The sequence below is a fragment of the Branchiostoma floridae genome, chromosome 4, assembly GCF_000003815.2.
Source record: "Branchiostoma floridae strain S238N-H82 chromosome 4, Bfl_VNyyK, whole genome shotgun sequence".
NCBI classification, from domain to species: Eukaryota; Metazoa; Chordata; class Leptocardii; order Amphioxiformes; family Branchiostomatidae; genus Branchiostoma; species Branchiostoma floridae.
This window is the reverse complement of record NC_049982.1, coordinates 15,807,408-15,831,111: the sequence shown is the minus strand read 5'-3', so window position 1 is coordinate 15,831,111 and position 23,704 is coordinate 15,807,408. Positions and strand designations below refer to the sequence as shown.

General features: G+C 40.7%; 1 protein-coding gene across 3 annotated transcripts in view; it reads left to right on the top strand.

Moving 5' to 3' along the window:
• The window catches only part of LOC118413495 (ras and EF-hand domain-containing protein homolog), a 37,047-nt gene extending 24,745 nt beyond the window's left edge, over window positions 1-12,302 (top strand). For all 3 annotated transcript variants that reach the window (XM_035816928.1, XM_035816930.1, XM_035816931.1), the window contains exons 3-17: window positions 1,728-1,865; window positions 2,317-2,407; window positions 2,686-2,772; window positions 3,159-3,221; window positions 3,394-3,465; window positions 3,828-3,943; window positions 4,153-4,233; window positions 4,502-4,535; window positions 5,761-5,802; window positions 6,131-6,254; window positions 6,627-6,708; window positions 7,334-7,454; window positions 8,249-8,356; window positions 9,252-9,328; window positions 9,700-12,302. In XM_035816928.1, the coding sequence (XP_035672821.1) occupies window positions 1,728-1,865; window positions 2,317-2,407; window positions 2,686-2,772; window positions 3,159-3,221; window positions 3,394-3,465; window positions 3,828-3,943; window positions 4,153-4,233; window positions 4,502-4,535; window positions 5,761-5,802; window positions 6,131-6,254; window positions 6,627-6,708; window positions 7,334-7,454; window positions 8,249-8,356; window positions 9,252-9,328; window positions 9,700-9,796 (1,333 nt within the window). In that variant the 3' untranslated portion in view covers window positions 9,797-12,302. The remainder of the gene's footprint in view (window positions 1-1,727; window positions 1,866-2,316; window positions 2,408-2,685; window positions 2,773-3,158; window positions 3,222-3,393; window positions 3,466-3,827; window positions 3,944-4,152; window positions 4,234-4,501; window positions 4,536-5,760; window positions 5,803-6,130; window positions 6,255-6,626; window positions 6,709-7,333; window positions 7,455-8,248; window positions 8,357-9,251; window positions 9,329-9,699) is intronic.
• Window positions 12,303-23,704: the final 11,402 nt, after the last annotated feature.

Here is a 23,704-nt window from a genome sequence, read left to right as displayed (position 1 = left end):
CTTTGATCAGAAGTGGTCCTTCCTCAGGGCCCAGCCATCATCTTGGTGCAGCCCAGACGGGTCGATAGGACACCCGGCCGCACGTCATCACTCTTCATCCGGGCTTTCCACTTCACGGTTGACCTCACGCTCTCCACAGCTTCGCTGAGGCAGGCCGATAGGCTTTAGCTCAGGGCAGAGGTTCTAGAGCAAAGGAATGAGACTTTTTCTGGGCTTGGATGATTTAGAGTTCTTACATACGCCAATGCTACATGCAGTGAGCGTGTGTAGTGTCTGAGCCTCGTTTATTCATGTGCAGGATCCATGAGAACTATTTCGTGATTAAGTACTAGTTAACGTTTATCATAACTTAGTAGGTATGCTTGTCATGCATGTATCGATTTGGATGGGATTTTTACATGTCGGTTTGTATCTTAAGCTTACGAGTGCTTGTCACTCAACGTCAGACGACAAGTAACTTCAACCTAAGCAATTGCAAAAATATTTATTTCTTTTCACGACTGTAAGACCCCATTGTAAGACCACATTGTCAAACATAACGCTTTAGACACAGCCTACTTTTTGGCTTGGTTCGTACATCTACAGCTCTATGGTCGTAAACCGTGACAAATATCGGCTGGAGTTGGCTAGCCGGCTGAGAGCACACACGGGACGGAGCAGAGTGGGGCTTTGATTGCCAACACTTCATGCTTCATTTCCGCTGCAGCCGTGACTTTCAGACGGACAGTAGCAGCCGCGTAATGGCTGGATTTAAAAACTATTAGGGTGCGGACTCAGAAGATCGCACGTAATACCCACCTTCGAACTCTTTTTACAACAGGGATTCACAGATTACTGTCTGGACATGCAACGTTTCCGCCAACTCATCACCATGTCAGCAGAATTCGATCTTCTCAGCTGTGCTGGGTGACCATGCGTGTCTCCATCACATACACGGCAATGAAATGGAAACTAAATTCTACGGCTAAAACTCAATTCAACTTCTTCTAGGTATTCTATGGTTGTGTTGGGTTCACATGGGGTTTGGTCGATGTCCGTTAAAGCTGTCACTTTTCCCTTGATGAAATAGCGCCCATCATGCATGCATGTACATCGCACAATCATCATCACGGCTAATGACGCCTGTCGGCTCCATTGTCATGAACACTGCGGGTCATGTCCAAAGGTCACAGGTGTCGATAGTTAGGGTGTAGGCCGTTCATCACTAGATCTGACACGTGTTCCAATCACTGCCTGATGAGCGATGGGTTGTTCATGTCTGTAATGTCGACAGTCAGTTACTGTTAACCGTTTGCCCTATGCAAATGAAAACAGTTATTTCATTACGGTTATATTTGCGAAGGTTTATATCATCCCACCGCCCGCTTCAGTTGATCCATCCTTATTGCAAACTCATTAATGTCCAATCGTGGCCGCTCTGTTTTTTACATGTATTTTAATTATGTGACGCTATATGTTTTAGTTTTATAGTTGATATCCAGCTTGCTTCACGGTTTTATGATAAAACAAACGCAGTACAAGATATGTGGGGTATTTCACAACGACCAACACTGGCAACAGCAGTGCTTTTGTATGCATTACAATGTACGATATGCGATTGGACCTGATATAAGCATATTCGTTATAAATGCATGATAAAGCTGTCACTTAGCAATGATATTCTTTCTATGGAGAAAAGTGCCAAGTGTGTCCTTTATCTTTGACAATCGCCATTTCTGCCCGAACAGTAACAATGACCTACAGGGGCTGTGGCAGCGCCTGCGCCAGGACGAGCCGGAGCTGCTGCGGCCGTTTGAAGTGTTCCTGCGGAACGCCATCTGTGAGATCTACGAGATGCAGACCAAGTGTGACAGTGTCGTCCGGAGGTCGGTTCCTTACAAGTGACATCCACAGGGCGTGTCTCATGTTTGATACACTTTTGCTAAGCGATTCTGATCCTTCTGGAAAATAACAAGTACGTAATGTACACAAGTCGTAAATCCACTAGTTTCGAAGTACAAGCAGTTAATCATATTCTCCTTGACACTGTAGCCACTTTCGTCAATAACTGGTCTTTAAAACTTTAATCTACTTGATGGACATGAGTCGTACGTTCTTTTATTTGTATCCCCTGTGGTAGTTGCAGACCTGACTGGGCATCTCTAATTTGGAATTCATAGCAATTCAATAGAAAATTCCATGCTTAATTGAGCGTATTTAAGCAAATTGATAAGCCAGAAGGACTCATTCTGCCCGTTATGTACAGATATGCTAGCATTTCAATGACTCCATTTTTGTTTTTGTTTAAACCTGTCTTCATCTCCATCCGCCCCACAGTAAGTCCATGCTGCATAGCCAAGAGGTGAAGAGATTGTACGAGGAGATGGAGGTCCAGCTGTCGAAAGAAAGAGAGAAAATTAGAGTGGAGGTGTGTTTGTGCATAAAGCTACTGTTCTATCCTTTTAGGAAACCTGCCCAAAATGTCGGTTAAATGTATTCAGATTCCGTATACGTTTACATGATGGCAACAATAATTCTCAAAACAATGTTTTAATAACGTTGGATAAGAGAATATTGGATTTTATCTCACATAGATATTGGATTTCATCTCAATCAATTACTGACTATAATTGTGCTGTGATCTACTGATTGTATAAGAGGTATAAAATGGCTGGTCATGTAGTCATTGTAGGCGTCTTGTTTCAGGTCGAAGAAAGAATGCGAGTGGAACTTGCGAGAAAACTTGAGGAAAAGGACGATCAACTTCGAGAACTGAACCAAAGGCGAAAGGAGGTACGTTACAAAACATATCATTATATGTATATCAGTGAAAATTGCAAGTGCCGGGGATATATGATTCTCTGCCCGGGCACATGTACATCAAATAACTGCTACTTAACCATATCATATATGTTAGGTCCTTTTTGTACTGTTATCAATATCCCCATCTTCAGCGTTCTCGATGTTGCTACATCTTGTAATTAGAAAACAGTCATCATCATCAATCCTCTGTATACAGCAATGCCTGTGAAGCTACGTGATTTGTGCAAGTACATGGTGCCGTAACTAATCATCGCTAATGAAAGTGTGTGAAAGATTAGATACAACCATCTGTATATGGCAGGTTAGCTCTATCTGGCAAGTTTTTACCAACATGCCATGCTTGTTTGTCACTGCAGTTAGAACTGATGCTAAAGGACCTCGATCACAGAGAAAAAGAAAAGGACAAGAGATACCAAGAGGTAGGGACCAGACGTCGGTCAAAGTGGACACTGTTCTCGGTCGTTTTTATGAATGACGAAATATCATTCTTGTGCAATTGTACAATTTTGGCATGCTACAATGATTGATGGTGGGGTTATACTAATAATTCGTGCCCAACATTCATAAAATGTTTTGCACCCATTGTTCCAGCTTGAAGAGATGATAGCAGAGCTGACTGTCAAAGAAGCGCAGATCATGAAGGAGAACGAAGTGCTACAGAGGGTACGTCATCACCTCATCCACACGCACACATGTGGTGACTTAGCACTTATTACACACAACATGTGGACATCATGAGAGTAGTTGTTATGTATGTCGGGTGCTTCTCTAGGAATGTTGCATGTTACAGGTGCAAAACGTGCCGATGTAATGGGCCATAGTTGACTTCTATGCTATATGCCATTTGCATTCCACACACAACTCCTTCCAACTCAGACATCTATCTCAAGTTCAACTCCAAAGGCATTAGTTGTGTCTTGGTTTCAACAGCTAATTGTGGATCTAAATAAAGTCAAGTCAAGTCAAGCAGCATAAGACAATTTAGATGGTGTTTCATCATTTCTTTTGCCGTAACATCTAAACAGGAAAACTTGAAACTACAAGCCCAGTTGGACGAGTCCCTTCATAGTCTGGAGGAAAGTCAAGAACTCTGTATTCAGATGCAGGAGAAACTACATAAGGAACGGGCACTACTGTCCAGGTAAGCTATTGGCTGCTCATGGAATGTTCACTTGAGAATCTTGCGAAAATGTTTCCTTTGTCTTCTAGGGCCAGGTGTTGCTCACTGTTCGTTGAGATCCCGTTTTTACCTGACGTCATGAGAACGACTTGTCGTCCTATAATTTCATAAACATGTACAGTAGTTAGATCCAGCCGAATGATGGATTATTGTGTTTTCCTGTGTTCTAGAGACTACGAAGATGCGGTCATGGAAAACGAAAGGAAGGCGAAAGAAAGAGATGACTTGGAATTCCAGCTGCAGAAACTGAAGTAAGGAAACCATTAGCAAAGTATTTCAGATCGTCAATCAATATCCTTTATTTTGGTTGGAATGCCTGGATGGCATGGAATGGACTGAATGATGAAATACTTCATGAATTCAACTCTGTCGATTGCATACAGAAATAGCATTTTCTGGTTACTTACCGGTGTAATTGGTCCACGTGGGTAAATCAATCATTTGATACGCAATTATCGGATATACCAACATATAAATCTTCACATTTACTCATGAAGCTTATTCTGACTTATATTTCAGACAAAAGATGTCAGAAGAGAGAGCTGACGAGTTGGTAAGTTTTAACTATTTCCACAGTTGTAAAACATCAGACAGTAAAACGCTCAATGTATTCGTATGAAATAAGTACGTTCTGCTTGCACGTGATTTCTGACACGGAACAAATTCGCATCCTTCTAACAAGGATACTGGGCGATATGATTCCTTTTCTAGAATCATTGTTCATAAAGCAGATGAAATTTCATTCCTGACCTATAACCATAAAGTTGGAACTAATGCCAAAGGTCATAAAATACATTAAAAGGTCCCCTCCAAATAACCTGGCATCGTGATCATCTCTGCTTGTTTCTCTGCTTGTTCTGTGCCTTTTATAACAAGAACACATATATGTCGTCATTTGGCATTGAGAACGCAACTCGATAATTGCTGATTTGCGTCCAAAGGTCAACACGCTTCAGCCCGCTAATGTACAGAAGTACCCTGCAAAACCCCAGCAACCCGAGAAGCAGCAGTAACTAATCTCCGCTACCTGCGTCACAACTTTCAAAACTCCACCGAACCGGCAAATCAATGCCTGACCCCTAGTCGACCTTGTCTCTACTTCAATGTCAAAGATGTCCGTCTGTAGTTGGGTGATAGGATTTCTTGAGGGAGGATTACGGCCCTTATCCCCTCAGAACTTGGATTTTTTCCTGTAGCGTTATTGCTTTGATCTTGGAGACACCATTCAAGGTGAAGGCATCGTTATACAAGGAGACTGATAGATTTGGATGTTTTAGTTTTTTTTCAATGGATGTTTTAGCAAAGAATAAATATTCCTTTGGGGTATACTGTGTCCTTTAGGACAAGATACCTGAAACAACGTTCCTCAAAATATTAAACTATTAAACATCGTAGACTATGGTTATTGTATCTTGCTTGACACACTTTGAAATAACAATCATTGTTGGGATCTAAGTTATTCACCTCAATCAGAAAGTATGATCCTAACCCAAGAGTTAGAATCCATACAGACCGATCCTGACTGTCCGTCACAATTTGTATTTCAATCAATTCATCCGATAGGAGAGCGACTGTATGTCAGTCAAATATCTGCATTTTTGTTTTTAACTTCACGTTTTGATGGAAGGAAGTGGGCCCCGCCCACCTCCGTCTAACCGCCCGCAGTATATCTTCCTTGCATACATTGTTATTCACTGTTATATATTGGAAAACATTGAAATAAAACAGAAATATTGTAAAGAAATGTTGACATTTAATCATGCTGCTGTCTTTTTCAGTCCAAAATCGCACATGAAGTTGAGTGTGACACAACGTCTCAGGTAAGTACAGCCAGGCTTCGGATGTATGGCCTTGTATGGATAGCATCTGTCTTGGACCTATCATTGGAATTGTCCTTCTACTTGAGTTTCCAGTCCATGTTGGGACCTTCTGTCTTATCTGTCGTGTACATGTCGATCTATTAGCAGAACAGATACGTAGTCATGTAATTATGTGTATAAGAGACTTCAACAAAGAATATGTTCCTTCGACTTCTGGCATATTGTGTTGTCTGTCCTTCATGATTTGTACTACTGCCAACGTTTATTGGGCTTGAGAACAATCTTCACATGGAATGAGATTCTCAAATTCTCAAAAACATTGATACAGACCGTCAGAACACCTGACAGGTGTTTCAAGATCATCCTTGTGGGCGACTCAGGTGTGGGCAAGACCAGCTTCATCCACAGGTTCTGTAAAAACACCTTCAGTCCCAAGAGACAGGTCACAGTAGGTACGTACTCAGGCGCTTTGAGCCTTCAGATGATGTTTTAACATTTTTGTTTGGTTTCAAAGCAGCCTCTGTTGTCTATTGTTGTAAAGAAATAAATCTAGCATGGCTACATTGTTAAGTGCATTTCTTAAAACGTCTATGTCTACTATTCTTGTATAAAAAAGCAATAGATGGAGCAATTAACTATTTGTTAAGTATATTGTTAAGTACATTTCTTAAAAGCACCTACCGTCCATTATCATAAAGTAGCAATAGATGTTGCAAGACTATTTGTTAAGTACATTGCTTAAAAGCAGCTATTGTCTATTCTTGTAAAGAAGCAATATATGTTGCATGACTATTTGTTCTATATACTGTGCTTTGTGTTTACAGGTATAGGGTACTACATGAAGACCATGGTGACGGCAAACTCCATCATATCTCTACAGATATGGGACACGGCAGGCCAAGAACGGTTCGTACCACGCGTTTTACATACAATTAGCATATATGTATGTGCATATTTGTGTATACAAGGGAAATAATAGTTTGAAATACTTTGAAATAACAATGTTATCGTTTTGGCGGAAGCTTTATATCACTCCTCTAATGATGATTGAGTCCCGGCACCCCACCTCTAGTTTGTGGAAGCCCGTTCAAACGTGAGGTGGGTTCGGTCCGACCAGTCAGCCAGACGGTGCTTAGCTCGCACGATCCTGAACTTAAGAATATTGATTTCCGCTAAATCCATTTCCCAGTCCCTCATGGCCATTAGGGGGCGAGGCGTGGAGTGCTGTGTTTCTTATTCTCTGGCAATCGGTCGGAAATACTTGAACGAAAAATCCCATTTACACGCATCTACCCACCGTAAATTACTATACCTTTAGAGTAATCTGCGATTACAATGTTGTTGCTTACTTGAGGGCTTGTAGATCGAATGACATGCCTTGAATTGGTAGATGGAACAGACGCACGAAAGTGACTTTGTAGCCATTACTTAATGGTGAATTTTGCATTACAATAACATACATGGCTTTTTGAACATACCCCTCGGCTTCGACCTGCCTTGTGTGCACTCTAACTTGTTAATGGTGTTCCAGGTTCCGGAGCATCCCCAACTCTTACTTCAGAAAGGTCGACGGGGTCATGCTGCTCTACGACTTGACGTGCGAGGAATCCTTCAAGAACGTCAATAATTGGATGCAGGACATTCAGACTGGGGTAGGGGGCGTTCGTTTTGTGCACACCGAAGAAAACAATTTGACAGACGTGTTGGTCGGAATCTGCATTGGTTGGTCAAAGTTACCAACAGAACATTGTTTCTATGAGTCATTAACGTTTGCAAGAAGATTGACTACGTGTGTGTTTGATGAAACGTAAGAGTGTCGCGCGAGTGTGGGAGTATTTGTGACTGTGGTAGAAAAGTTACGATTTGCCCTCAGCTGTAACCCATAAAATGTAGACGCCCCTCCAGGTTACCCTTAATATGTGGGCACGGTCTATTCGATTTCACTTTGGAATATAGCATGTATTTGGTACGATTAGGTTCCATTTTAGGTAATGCAGTCCAGTAAAATTTGTGAAATGGTCGCATTTAAAGCAGAGTCGTAAAACGCCAGTATGACCGTGAGTTTGCTTTTAAAATTGCTGACGCCGAACTTTACAATCATGTGGGCTTTAGCAAAGCTGTTATCATGTCCTGATCTTCCGGTGTGATTTTTCTATACGCGTTAAAAGGAAGTAAGATTGGGAGGAGATGTAGTCTCCTGTTCTGTTGTAAGTGTCTAGATGGTAAGTATTTCAATCCTTTGTGTCGGGATAAGAAAACTAATAGCCTGCAGTTGATCCCCGGATATATGTAGCGTCCCTACAATGTGTATGCGATGTGGAAATATAATTTGTGTATGCTTCTTTGCGATACTCACGCTATCATCAACATGACATTACGGGGGGAAATGAAAGACCGAAATGTGACTCAGATATTGTGTCCCAACCTTACTGTGTGTTGTATGTAGGTGGATGAAGGGAACGCCACCGCTGTGACAGTGCTGGTGGCGAACAAGCACGACTTAGCCGAGAAACACCGGATCGTGAGCGAGTCTGCGGGCCTGAACCTGGCGAAGGTGCGGTTTGTGTGTCTGTCGTCGATAAATCGACTTGTCTTTCCTGGAACTGTTTGCAAACATAGCTTGTAGTCAGAAAGATATCGTACTCAAAGCTTCCTTTCTGTGATGTTTTTGCCACCAGGTATATACATTTAACGTTACACTGCATATTTATGGTATTTCAACAGATATATTGCACGTGTTGTTACCAGAAAATGAGCAGACACTGGCAAAGCTTACACAAGCACGAATCACCCACATAACTACGTACAATCTACTATTAATCTCTTCGTGATGATTGTACTAAATGACAAGACATCAATTGAGCTTATCGGCTGACAATGTTGAATACCCTGTATCTTTGCTCATTAAAATAATTACCATTGATATATGTTGGATCTTCATCGTCTCTTCGTGCTACTATCCTTTACATTTTCAAAGAAAATATGTATGTGTTACTGATGTGTTACTTATGTCGCCCATAGCTACTTGATATGAAGGAACTGTTCTACTTGTTAGTTTATGTTCCTGCTGGTGTCGTCCTCAAACGCGAGAAAATTGTTGGAGAATTTGTCTGTTATTCCAAAAAATAAGCCCTGACACAAGGCGGTAGATTTTATTCTGAAAATAATAGAATTACGTAAAACAATATCCTACGTATACTTCAAATTGAAAAAAAAAATGATTTTCATGAATGAATGAAGACCTTTATTGTACATATATACCCACAGGGGTAATACAGGTCGCAACAAAAGAATAGTTGACAGATACATAAAATATTTACTATGTCAACCACAACAAGAGCCATATTCTACTAAGTAAATTCTTCTCGTTTTTTGTGATACTGAGAATGTATGAAGAGATATCAAAGGTTTGTCTAAATTCATGAGAAATATGAATTTGTCTGTTTCAGGAGTATGACGCGCTGTTTGTTGAGACGAGTGCCAAGCTGGGAACGAACGTCGCGCAGTCTTTTGAAATCCTCACAAGGTGAGTAGACGGCACGTATAGGGCAACATTCAGAGATTCTCGAGAAGGGCTAGGATCTGTCCTCTTCGGTAGGGCGCAGTGATTAATGCAAATATGGGCTATAGACGTATGAAGTTATGTCCAGTATGACCATGTATTTGTGATACATTTTGTTTGTTTGTGCCTTTATTTAATCTCGATAGTGCTCCGTCAGGGCTGCTTTTCGTGGAGGTCGAGTTGGGAGGAGTGTTGGGGGTCAATAAGAATTTCTATCAATAATACAAAAAATGTAAATAAGTAAATGATAATAATGGCAATGACACAAATAATTATCATTAGTTCATTAGTTACATGATCGTAATTAAATAATACATTGGTGTTAAACTTTACAGAAAGCTGCAGGAGAGAGAGGACGAACAGATCAGAAGCCTCCCCATTGACGACAGACAACAGCAAGAGGCGGCCAAAAGAAAGAAGAAATGCTGCTGAACGCATCCAACCGCAATCAGAACGGGCGGTGCGACCGCAACAACCAAACACAAACAAAACACATCTGTTAATACGTCATTATCTTTCGACGGTCATGAAGACTTAAGAGTGCCAGTTGATTCTATGAGTACATACTGACTACAGAGAGACGATTATAACTCTGATCCATAACATACGCAATCCCACAGTATACCATGATAATGGGGTGGGTTTATATTATACTGTACGGAAAGCATCTTCCTTTGTCGTGCCATTTTCTTCTATCTGTTCGATGTGAAAAGCTTGGTGTTTAAAACAAGCTATTTGCAGATATTCGTTTTCGATAGGAAAATAGTGATACCCTATTACTCTGGGTAAAGATTAGTACATTTTGTATGTATATACAGAAGACATAATCGCTGGTGAGTTTCCATATGATATTAAAAAACGGATTTAACAGGTACTTAATACACAGAACACAGCTGACTGTCAGACTTCTGCCACGGGAATAACTGACAAAAGGCGAGTATGAGTGGCTGTCTAGAGCGAAAAGCTCATTCTAGAGACAAAATACCCAAGATCGAATGAATTGCGTTTGCATTTCGAGAGCTTTCAGGTAGGATGGAATTCGTGTTTTATTACAATGTTACGTGCCAATTCTCGCAATTTGGTTGCATTTGCAGCTATGTATACGGACACTAGGTTGATGTGGAAAACTGCTATTACATGTATTTGGTAATTCTACTTTCCTCTTAGGTACTGCCATCCGGCGGTATCATGGATCTAACTTACACAGTCATACGATTAAGTACCCCAGGCATGTTTCGGACAGCAGGAGCGCTAGTTCTTTTGCACCGCTGCTTGTACTCGTGTCTGCTGTAGTTCCGTGGTCAGTAATGGGACCCGTACCCGTGCTGACTCCACCGTCTGCTGCACGGTAATGTTGCCTATTCTCTGAAAGCTGCTCGCTTCTGTGAGACTGAATCCGCCCGTCGAAACAGCTGATAGAGAATAATGGCTACCTTTATATATCTCTATATGACTCTACAGCCCCTCCCATTGTGAGTTCCCATGTACATACCATATATTTGCCTTGCCTGGAGGCCTTTTACGATAACCATCCCAGACAAGGTCATTTTTCTCTCAGTGCGCGGTCGTTATCGATATTTTATGACTTGAAAGCAGTATAATGATATAAAATGGAGTCCTTTCCATTACCTCTTACAGCGTAAATTCCATTTTATCAAAGCCTAAAGACTTATTTAATGTGTGTGCGCGATTGAATTATTATTACCAAATACCGTCTGCGCTCTGTAGAACGCCTATATAGGAATTTCAGCCAGGCAAGCTTAGATAAAGGGTAGAGCCCATCCCGTGGGCGATCACAGCTGGATGGCCCAGGGACGGAGTTTGGAGACATTAGAAAACGTTTGGAATGGTACTTTATAGGTCTGTTGCAATACTGATTGAGCGTTATTTTGCATTGTACAAAAACCATCTAAATGTACAAAGAAAGTATATATTATACTTCCGCATTGACATGGTCAAGACATGTTGCATGGTTTCTGTCAGGCGAGTTATGTTTGATATGTGTAAATACTATTATATGTATTCATATCGTAAAAGTGTGGCGTAGTTTTTATTTGTTTGAAAAGTATTGTTGTAACTTGATTTTAAACACAGAGTATATTTACTCCAGAATATCCTAAGGACCCGTCTCAGATGTATGTGGAGATCTTTTTGTGTTAGAATCTGAATTAGGAGAATTTCACTTACACTTGTTCAATATATTTTAAGTGATATACAACTGAATGTACGTTGTTCACAAGATGACTGTAAGAGGTTTATCTAATGTTATATACAAATGGGTCGTGAAGACCGTACCATAAACCACACAATGGAACATTTAATCAGTTTGACTCTAATCACATAACTCATCTAACTGTCCATGTAAAGTTATGTATATGCGATATCATGTGAATGCTATCATGTGAATACAAGGATAGGAAGGAATCACCTTCGTCCATAATCGCAACTATTGCTATGTCCTTAAAACAACTCACGACTTGAATCAAGTCTTTGTGTCAAGCTCAAAACTTGAACAAGCTCAAGACTTGGACCAGCTATGGCTTATATCAACACGTCAGTGCGTCGTGACTTGATATAAAGACATGTTTCAGTCACTGAACAAAGGGGATTGCTGATTGTGGAATTGAACTAATTTGACACAATGAAAATTAAAAGAGAACACATTACTCTAACAACATCGCTTATATATATATATATATATATATATATATATATATATATATATATTCCAAGTACTATGTGCCGTGTAGATAGAGCCAGTCCATGGTGCTTGTAAGTTAGGTGATGTATAAAGTCTTGAGAGCGTGTACATATTTAAACAGACTTCACACAGAAGAGATCATAGACAGACCTGCACCTGTTACTTGTTATTCTCTTGTTTTCTCGAGCGATGCGTATGTTACGTTGCGACAAAAGATGTCATTAAAACCGATGGTTGGAGTGAAAAGCGAGTGTATGTCTGAGTCGATATCTAACGTTATAGCTGTAATCAGTCAGAAAAAGGTGCGTCATGTGAAACTATGAACAATCACTTGGTGGACTCCACATATCTAATCTACTACGTCATTATCTCAGCAGACAGCCCTATTTGTCACGTATGTGTTTTCCCTAAAGGCCATGGAAAATTCGATATAGTTTTGGTTTCCAAGATAGAAACTAATATACCATATTCCAGACACATAATATGCGCCATGTTATCTCTGACACATAGAAACTAACATTCCATATGTTATCTCTGACACATATAAACTAATATTTCATATGTCTCTGACACATATAGAAACTAATATTCCATATGTCATCTTAGGCACTTCGGGTAACATTTGGGTACATGTAAGTCCAAAATACCCGTTATTTCACAATTAGACATTATATTAGACTGCAGCTGTTTCTAAAATATACTCCAGTTAGACGGCCGGAAGGCTCGCAGAATGTCCCATGTGCTGGACGTATGAACAAGTCCTTTCCCTGGGCAGAGAGAGTGGAAAAAGCTAGTCAGATCACTGTTAGCGCAAGTTAGCATTATCTCCAGATTACTTACCCTCTGTGCTGATGAGTCAGTTTCACCGGAGCCCCTGTAAGAAGCTTAACTACTCAATCACCATCAATGGCGATGGATCTGAAATTCTGCTTCCTTGTTGGAAGCAAGTGTTTTACGTTAATGACGTTACCTGTTTAGAAATAACCGTCACGGTTTCATGACTTTCTAGTGCGGAAATGAACCTTTGGCATCTATCATCTATAAAGCATCCGAGGTCACTGGCGAATAGAAGATGTCAGTCACGCTTTAAGTCAAAACTTATTTACATTTTCACCTGACAGCGAGACTCGTCAACGAACCCCGCATATGTGCAGGGTAAAAACACATTCAACACACTGTTGTGAATACGCATTGTTTAAGATGGAGAAAATTGAGCAAGTGTTTTACAGACCTTCCATGATTGGAAGGGGGCGGGGTCGAAAAGTACAAAAGTGAAATGCATCACGCTTCAAAACTACTTATGCAGCCTGGCTGACTCCACCGGGAGGTGGGGCTGACATTGTCTCCAAGCAGCCAGTAGTGGGGCTTCTTTAGACCAACACGGCCAGCCCCACAAGGACGTGCAATGCGTAGGAGCGACATCTAGCGAACAATAAAGACAACAGCAAGACAACCTGGGCCCACTATACTAGATAAGGAACATAGGGCATGCACAAAGCTGACCTTGGTGCTGAAGACCATTTACAAGATACCATACACACAGAAAAGGCATAGACCTGTCCTTGGTGCTGATCACCAACTCTACACTAGTAGACGCACCTGATGCTGAAATTCTCCCACATATAGATTAACGTGCCTGTCCTTGGTGCTGAAGTCCCGTCACACTGACACTTAACCTACCTGTCCTTGGTACTGAATTCCTTTCTTGCAAAGTTAAACATATCTGTTCTTGGTGTTGCATTCCTTAAACACAAAAGTAAACATACCTGTCCAGTATGCTGAGTTTCTACCTCACAAAAGTTATAACGTACCTGAACTTGGGTCTGAATTCCCTTTCACGCGAAGGTTAGTATACCTGTCTTTGGCGCAGAAATCTTTTCAAGAGAACGGTAACATAACCGTTCTTGGTTTTTAAGTCCTTCCACTCAAATGTGAATATAAAGGGATAACACTGAATAACGTATCAGCTATTCCCTTTGTAGTCTATCATCAACTCCCCCTTGTGATTTGAAGAAGACCTGCACCTTTGCGACTGGGTTGGTTGTCCTGGTAGCACACCAATGTCTGTCAATCTTGACCGATTTGAAATTTTTTTCACATTTTAGAGAAGAGAAAGTTGTTAATGAATACCTTTACAAACGACAATGGATACATCTTCCAGTTGAAGACACCTAACATCTGCTGCTGTCTGGAGAATTCCACACAAAATAAGACGAGCTCTGATATTAATCTGAAGCCATGGAAAACAGAAGCATTTCAAGAGACCTGTTATGTGTATAATTCATAGTAAAAATAATAAACTATACAAAGAAGACGAGACACGACGAAGGGTGCGAACATTTGACCTGGTACACTGATTACCTGTGAACCTTTAGAGCTCAGTCATTTCCACGAACTCCTAAGCTTGTTCGAGCACATGGAGTTCAGTACAGGGATGTTCCGGTAGTGTGTGTAGGACACAGTGTGTGTTCATTCAAAAATTGTTGTCCGGTATCTTTGTCGCACGACATGATTACAACTCAGCATTGTGACATGGACGACATGGTACCAGTCATATCCTGGATAACGTTACTACATTGAACACGTCCAGTGACAGAGATGCGTTACTACACTACTATTTCTTGGTTGTGTACGTTTTCCGTACACGTTTGTTGCTTACGAGCATGACACAGAAGGTTATATTTTGCATTTTATTGAAATCTCTCATATCTTACCTCATATATAACCCTGGTAATCAAATATATTACAATATTCTGTTTGCATACTTTCTCTTGTGAAAAGGTATTATGTTATTGCGATTTTTACTTCTTTAAGCTCTTATGTATGTCTATAAAAGCAACCAAAATGCTCTTTGGTGCGACATCGTACGACTGAATTTGATAGAGAAGATACAACTTAAACTGAATCCATCAGAAACAGTGTATCGGGCAGAAGGTGGACTTAGTACTGCTGTTAGCACTTTTTAATGACTCAGACTTCTTTCTCAACTTTGATTCTGTCAATTTCTGAAACAACTAACTGTGCGCAACTACACGACTTTGCAGAGCGCACATATCGTCGATGAGGGCAGTGTTAAATATTCATTTATCAAGCTCGTACAGAATTATTACTCATGGTCATTTCACCCCCATCTGTAGTTCCTGCGTCTCTGTGTCTCCATTAACCGTCCAGTTCCCACAATTCCCTCACACACCGTGTCGAGTTGTCCTTCTCCACAGCGATGTGCGCCGCAACCCCGGGCAGTCAGTCCCGAGAAAGGCATCACGACTGACACGAGCAACACTTTAAAATCTCAGATAAACATTTTAGTCACCACCCACTAGGGATAATGGTGTGTGCATATAATCATCCAATTAACAAACCAAAAGATTAGATCAACACGTATATCCTTAAGGTATTTGTACATTTACCACAAAAAGGCAGACAGAGTCTTAGGGCAGAGAGTGGAAGTGCATTCAAACTGTCTATAATGTATATAACTGTACGACGCTTAAGAAAGATGAAATTGGTATATGTATAAAAGGGGTAAAGGTGAGCAATAGCCTTTAAATCTATTCCCTGATATGTCTAACTATGTGTACTGAATTGCTTTGATTCCGGGTCCACACTACCACATGTAATATTTCACTCGAACTGTAACCGCAGCAGGTGGAAATGGCTTAGACTAAGGAGCTATGCATAGAGATGAATTAATTTCCTGTCCACTCCCAAATTGCAATCACGAACTGATGCGGGTTTCTTCAGATTACTTTATTCTTATAGTGTGACAGGTGGTTAGAGCCAGTTATATCAGACAGTTTGTGCGAAAAGAACACTAGTGAAAAGGACGGCCTCTCCCTTCCACGTTATGTCGAGAACCATTTTGAGCTTTAAGACGAAGAAAAAGCGCTAAGACTGATGCATACAAGGATGTGGTTGTTTATTCATAACTTAACATAAATATTAAGTGGCAATCACTTCAAAGTGCAGGATGGAATGCATGTTTAATATTCTCCCCTCCCGTGCAGGCGCCTGGCATTATTTCATCACCTACTTGTCAGAGAGAATGTTGTTTGGTTGCGTTACAAAAGTACATTGAACGTAAACATTTCCTGCTAGAGGATTCAAAGTTTACCCAACATGTAGATAGATTCTGACAGTTCTACATGGACACGGGGTGTAAAACGTAATTGTTTAATACAGTTCTTTTTCGAAAACAACAACAAACGTGGTCCAATTGACTGCGTGTTTTTACCAATAGAACCCTGTTTCGCGGTGAAATCTGCAAAGTATCGACTATTACTGTCGACAAAATAGATCAACTTATCTTCTGATAAGACGGCTACTTTCAGTTGAATCCATATTTTTCCATTCCAACTTTACCGCTTATCTTTTTCCAGTGGACAAGGACAAGAATCGTGTTAAACACATCTTGACCGTGTTGGACACTTACTGGGAACGGCCATTGCTAAAGTAAACTTTCTTCGAAAGGATACACAGTTTGGCTACATCTTTTAGGAGTAGAAGATGTATGTAGGTACGGGCAGTCAGAGACTGGGTAGTTCTGTAAGTAAAGTAAATACTAGTGACATAGAAAGCATCAAACAGTAATACCGTTACAGTGAACATTGTTATTTTAAACATTTGTTCAGTGAGGTGGGTTACAAATGACAGCAAACACTCCTTTATTTCTTGGAAATCCAGAAATAGAGAAATGTCACAAAAACGGCTATTTTTTGTATTACATGTGTGGCTGATACATGTGTCAGGGCTGTCTTATATTACTTAAATAGTAACGTATCTTACTGAATTTAACCACCTTACAGCGTACATTACAAGAACAGTGTCAGTGACAGAGTAGATCGGATTCGGTTTGACAGAGGGCCTGGCAAGCAAGCTGCACCAGTCAACCAACTTTTCTAGAAACTGAATATTTACTGTACGAATTTTCGGGTCTGCTCCGATGCTGGCCCCGTTTAGGGAGAGGTGCCTATAATTTCTTCCAAGCCGTCAAACGATAATAATGCTGTGGATTTTATCGTAAAACCTACCAAATGCTGTGGGGAAATGAAGAGAGCAACGATAGTGCCCGTAATTTGGCTCATATCAAGTCGTTAAGACTTTGCACATTTCAGTGAGAACGAGCCAGCAGTCCTAGCTTCATGGCGATGTATCTGTGGAGTCTGTGATTGGTTTAAAGCTTAGATCTAGACATGCAGGAAACTACCTCTTTTTAGCCCCACATTTTCAAAGCCATACGCCCACTAGTACTCTTGTTGGGGTTGATTCAGCAAATAATGAAGGTAACTTGTCCCAACAGTAGATAAGGACAGTGTCCGTTACATAAATGTGTCAGGAAAGACGAGACAACATCGCCTAATGCCAAGCGATGGTCCCAGATCATATTTTCGTATTTCTACTCCCTCCCCAAATTGTGCATATGCAAATTATGCACCTCTACCATATGTGCACCAAAGCTAAGATATGAAGAAAAATAGATACAAAACATAGGCACAGCTATATGTCGGTTTCCTCAATTACTAGTGCTGTAAGGGTGGCCACAGGTTTTGATATGACAGATGAAAAAAGACTTAGCTATGCTAGGAATATTAACCATTATTCTTCTCAGATCCGGGTACCTTAAATATTAAAGGTAAGCAGAATGATGGACACAATCTATTAAGCTAACAGTTTTTTTTTAAATTTTCAGTAGATCTGCACTGAAAAAGTCTGTGACGGGTTTGATGATTACAACCTTTGTTGAAAGTTCCGTTCCGTCACTTTCTTTACTTTGCGTTCTGTACTTTATTCTCCCAAACATTCTCGTCGTGTTTTCCACCTGCGAATTAAAATTACATCTTTTATGCATTCGGCACTCCCTCGGTGCTTACCTCAGTAGACAATCAAAGCTCCTGGCCATGTGTTGAATAACCAGGAGAAACGTGTTCTAAGCGGGAACTCGTGTACACAGGGCGCGTTATTAGTCTGTGATCAGGGAGAAAAAAATAGCTGGTGACGTGCGGTCCTCACGTCAGCCAGGCTATGAAAGGGCCCGCCCGCCCAGGTGCGAACACTCACTCCCGCGGCAGAGCAGCAGGACGGACAGGTCCGCGGAGTTGGTAGGTGAGGCGGTCTTCTTTGAGTAGAGGACTCTCTTTATGCCTCCACCTTTATACTTCAGTTATGCTGTTGTTTGTAGCCTTCTTAACAGTCTTTTTTAACAATTCTTAACAATCTGTAGCCTTCTTGACAGTCTTTTCGTATAATTCTTTTTTATGCGGCGTAAGCTGTTTTGACGGCGCCCTAAATGTTTTATGACTACGAGCCTAAAAATTTGATGCCGTGGGCGGGGATGCCACGGGCTACAGGGTCGTAAGACTGACAGTTTGTATGTATACAACACGTGTTGTTGCCACTACAAAAACAAAGTACTTGGCTGGATGTGCGACCGGTTTTCTTGTCACATTTCAACAGTTCTTATCGTTTTCTCTTTGCAAAAGTACGTATTCTACGTCAGTGGAGAATATAGTTACGTGTTTATTCAATGATTTATTTCTATTTTCTTTTACCATGCTCAGTGAATTTTCAAATCGAGAGGCCCTGGATATTTAGAGAGTCGCACATTAGTAAGAGACAACTCCCAAGTCGATACAAGATGGTTCATATAGTCTATCTTAACAGTGTTTGGACAGATCATCGTGATTTTATTTATCCATGTGTGCTGTTTTTACTGATCTGAGTCGTATTCATCACTTTTGCCACAATACAGGGTCCCTGACGTGCAACCTGGGAACGAGACTGCCATTTTCCCGCGGTCGGGTACTGTGTCCTTCCATCATAGTGTGTTTCTATACGTCACCATGATACAGGACACAGTCCCTGACTGTGGGACCAAGCACGGCCGTGGCAATCCCTTCTGTGGTGAGTTACACCAGTCACACAAGTGAGAACGGACTCGTTCGTCTTACTCCACACAGTACCAGTTTCACGGTATGTAATTGTACAGTTGTGGTCGTGTTATTTTCACAAAGCAACACTTTTCCAGGTTTCACAAGTCTCTTAAAATGTACAAAACGACAACGATAACGCTGCTCAGCTGAAAGATCCAGCAATTTCAGGTGTTGGGGTCGATGGTGACATTGCTAGCCCCTGTAGTTACTATGGCTACATAGCGGCTGCGTCATTACGTCCACCATACATAGAAGCATAGCCGTGCGCGAATACTGGGTCTTTTATTTACAAAGAAAGACTCTAGTTATCTGTCTCTAAAGTAATGACGTAGGTAAAGAAGATCAAGTAGAAGTCATATTCTTTTTTAAGTGCCCCGAATTTGTTCAAGTATTTCTGATGTAAACGGAAGTCTACAGCTACATATACTGTCTTGTTATTTCTTTAGTTGCCTTGAGTATGTTATTTTGTCTCCTGTCTTGGATACAGTTTATCTTACATTATATTTTTGCACAGTAACATTGATAATTGTTATCCCGTTAAGATGTTTTATGTTAGAACACAAAAAACGAGTCGTACATTGTCGCCATGAATATTTTCATACATCACGTGGAGAAACCAGATCGATTGACGTAACGAGCGCATCCTGTGTTGCCATGGCAACAACTCAAAAGAAGGCAGCGCTGCAGACAATTAGCCCTACAATAGTACAATGTCTTGAAACCAAGAGAGAACATTCTGAAGGAAACAATGGCTCGTAGGTGATTACAAGTTTCTGAAGCTAGCGCGCTGATTATCTTCCTTAATGTACATTGAAAACTTTTACCAACAGGTAGAAGACAATAATCACGAGGCATGGCAGCGTGCGCGGCGTTCTGGATCAAAAGGTCGAGGGTTCCAATGAGGAAGTACTTTAAACTGAAAGTGTTATGTTTGAACCTCGAATACGTTTCAGAATCCCACACACACCGATAAGAGTACATCATGCAGTTACCACAATACAGAGTTGAAATAAAATATGACGCCTATATACAAAAGAAAAAAATATGAAAAATACACATTTACACACAAACAATACAATCCATGAGTGTGCCAAACAATATCAATACACCCCCTCACCCAGAAAAATGTATATGTATACCCGCTGAGCAAGTTCCCATTCTCCCACTTTACTTTTATTGAGCTCAATCAGATATCACAAAATAAACATTAGCGACCATTTTTCAACACAATCACTGACTTCCTCTCTTGTTTCTTCGTCCGTTTGATACCAGTCCATCACTTGAATAAAAGCCCTTCAACTTAATAAAATTCACAACAATATCCCCTCATCGATGAAAACAAGACAGACCACGCCCTTCTGGTACCAAGTATGGCATTTCCATAATCATCAACTACAGGTGTTTTGTGTGCTTACATTTATACATGTAATCTTCATGGGAACATTCTGGCACGACATGAATGATGCATGCCGTTTGAAATTTGCTCTACTCGACATCATCATGAAAGAGGAAAACTCGCAGATTATTTCCTCTTCTCGCTGCAACATTTTTGTCATAACGAATTGGAAATACGTCTGAAAACCAACCATAGCTTGATTTTAATTTAGCGAATTCCCGCGTTTCACACGGAACGTGCCGTATGTGCTGTGGTGGCTTTACCTGTGCGACTTGTGCTCTGTAGACAATGTACTATTTGAGAAGGAAAATCTTTCTTTTTATTGCTAATCTGCGCTCATTTTTGGTGACCAGGGACTAAACGTCAATTTACGTGTCCGTTAAATAATCTCTCTACACGGAACGAGATTGTGCTAACTCAAGTCATGAGAAAAAAAGTAAATGACATATTTGTCCAAAAGAAGACACAAAATATCAAAAGCAACTTTCCTGTTCATCCCTTTACATTTGTTTCTCCCTCTGGTAACTTAATTACCTTAATGCAGTTTTAAAAAACCTACGTAATTATCGACATTACACGACAGGCCTCTCAGAATGTCAAAGATCATCCTACGATCTCCTATCTTTTTCCTGGTAGTCGCATTGGACAAAACGTCAACTTCTCCCGAGAAAGTGGTGTAATTATACCATTGATGACTAGCTTATCTCGCGTCTATTAACTACATTAACAAATGTTAGCCCTAGAATGTCGTATGATTATATCATTGATGAAAAGCTAATCTCTGGTTTCACAAAAACTGAACATTCTTGAAATCTGACGATGCTGTTTTCGTGGCGACAGTATCGAATGGTTCAGATGAAAAGATAAAGAAAATGTAAAAGTTACTGTACAGTACCACCCTGTCTCTTATTTGTACCCTTCCCATTACAAGGGCCCCGTGTGGGTGTCCCACATTGGAACAGCCATGTACACCAGATGACTGGACACAACCAGCCAGGCAATGTCATCTGACGTCATCACAAACAAACACTCAACACTGTACAGTCTGATTAATAACGCTACACGCACGATCTGACAGTCATTAACTCACAGGTCACAACTTTTACATGTACAGATGGTAATGTTGATTCTACTGGGTACCAACATTTTCTCAAATTACTTGATCCCATTGGTTCGAACAGACATTGATAAACCAGTTATGATATCCACAGATCCTGTCATAGCACACAGCAGGCACCTCTCCTGCTACGTCTGAGTGATTATAACGCTTATGCATAAAGCAACATTTTCCAACAAATATATACAAACTCATACTTCATGACACAGGATGGGAAAGATGTCGTTCAAGTCAGTTTGTGGGATGTAGTATCCATTGCATCAAAACAATTAAAAGACAAGAAAGAAAAAGGTACCGCTGCTACCGTACGTATTTCAGAAAAATAACTAAAGCCTTTCATCCATCCCCAGCCTAGCACACTAGTTATGGCCAACATATCAAAAATATTAATAGCTACTATAGACACGACACAGACCAGGACGATCAAAACCGACCTTGACCGTCGTCTTCCCAAGACCTACTCACGTAGTATCATCACAATCCATCCAGAGGTTCATAAGTGATACTGACTACAGATATCCGTAAAACACACACACTCAAGCAAACATTAAACAATTACTCCATTGTATAGAGGTAATGAAATTGTTTCTGATGACCGACACAAATTGAAACTAAGGTGATGAAATCAAGTGAATTGTCATAGTTTTTGTGACCTCTTACCTTCGAGAGGTATTTTGGGCTTTTGTAAATGTCTTGTTTTATATTGTTTCATCAATTACTAGTATGCAAGTAGGGTTACAATTAGTCACCTCCACTGCCATCAGAAACGAAGGAGCCCAAACCACCTGGAGAACGAAATAATCACAAACTTCAGTTCTCCACTCCCCTGTCCGGCATCTCGCCACCCAGGCCTCCACTGGCACGAAATTAACTAAAAGCTATTCTTATCATGAGAACATTCTAGATCGTGTAAAAAAAAAACAAGATGGGTAAACAAATAAGATGGTTTGGTTTTCAAAATAGACACAATATTCCGTCTCTCCAAGACCTACTCACAGAGTATCACACAATAAGTGATACTGACTACAGATATCCGTAAACACACACGCACACAAGCAAACCCTTGTAAGAATTTTTGGGACAAAGCATGGTAGCACAGACAACAAGGCGTCCATCCCTCCATGTATTCAAGAATTGAACTAGTACTACAATACAAATGACACCAGTGTGGTAGAATGGTACCAAGTTGGTAATTACTAGTATAGTCTCATAACTTCCATACTAGTGCCAGTTTTACAAATTTTCAACAAGTGTCACTTCTAAAACTAGTCATGGCTAGCTCGCTAGTGTCAAGAAGTACAATCATTAGGCTACAACACACCACATTTCTCATTTGGTACTTTCTCGTCATGTTGACTATCTCTGCAGAAGAAGAAAAATGTTTTCTGACATCAATGATCAAGCGAAAATCAATGAGCGCGCGGATGTCATCCATAAAAGTTACTTGCTGTGGCCAAACAATAATCAAAACGATATCATAGAACTGTACCAGGTTCCAGCTGCTGTCCAGACTGCTTCATTCAGTCATTCAAAACTTATCATCATTGACACAAATGTACCAGCAAAAGTGATTGTCAACGTCATTCCGCAAGATGGTGCAGCTAAACCGTGCCTTACAAGTTATAATTTGGCTGATTGCGCCGCCCATCCTTCGTACGTCCGACGTCAGTTGGGAGATTGACAGCCTCGAATACTAATACTCCCTGAATGGCGGACAATTTGATATGAATATGAGTGAGCAATGTTCTTTTAGACGCTAGATGGCCAATTGACTGATTACATCTACTTTAGGGGTGGGTACAGGTACAGAAAATTCAGGTCCAGGTCCGGGTTTGGACCTGAACCTGATTCAGTATGTGAGATACTAAAAAAAAAAAATGTGAGATACTCAAAACAGTAATCCATTTCGGTACAAAAAAAGGATGTTTTGTGGCGTATTTGACCACTGGCGTTCTAAAATCCTACAGGATTACCTGTATCTGTATGATTGACTGTAAAACTGTAGAAATTGCTATAAGCTCTACTCTGCTTCGTTCTTGCTATTTTCTTCGACCAGAAAGCCCCCAAAACGTGTGAATTTAGATCATATGTTTTTTCAAAGGTCCAACATCCGGCCCACCGAATTTTTTTCACGTCCGGTTTTTCCGGACCGGTCCAATAAGAAAAACCGGCCGGTTTTGTGCCGGTACACACCCCT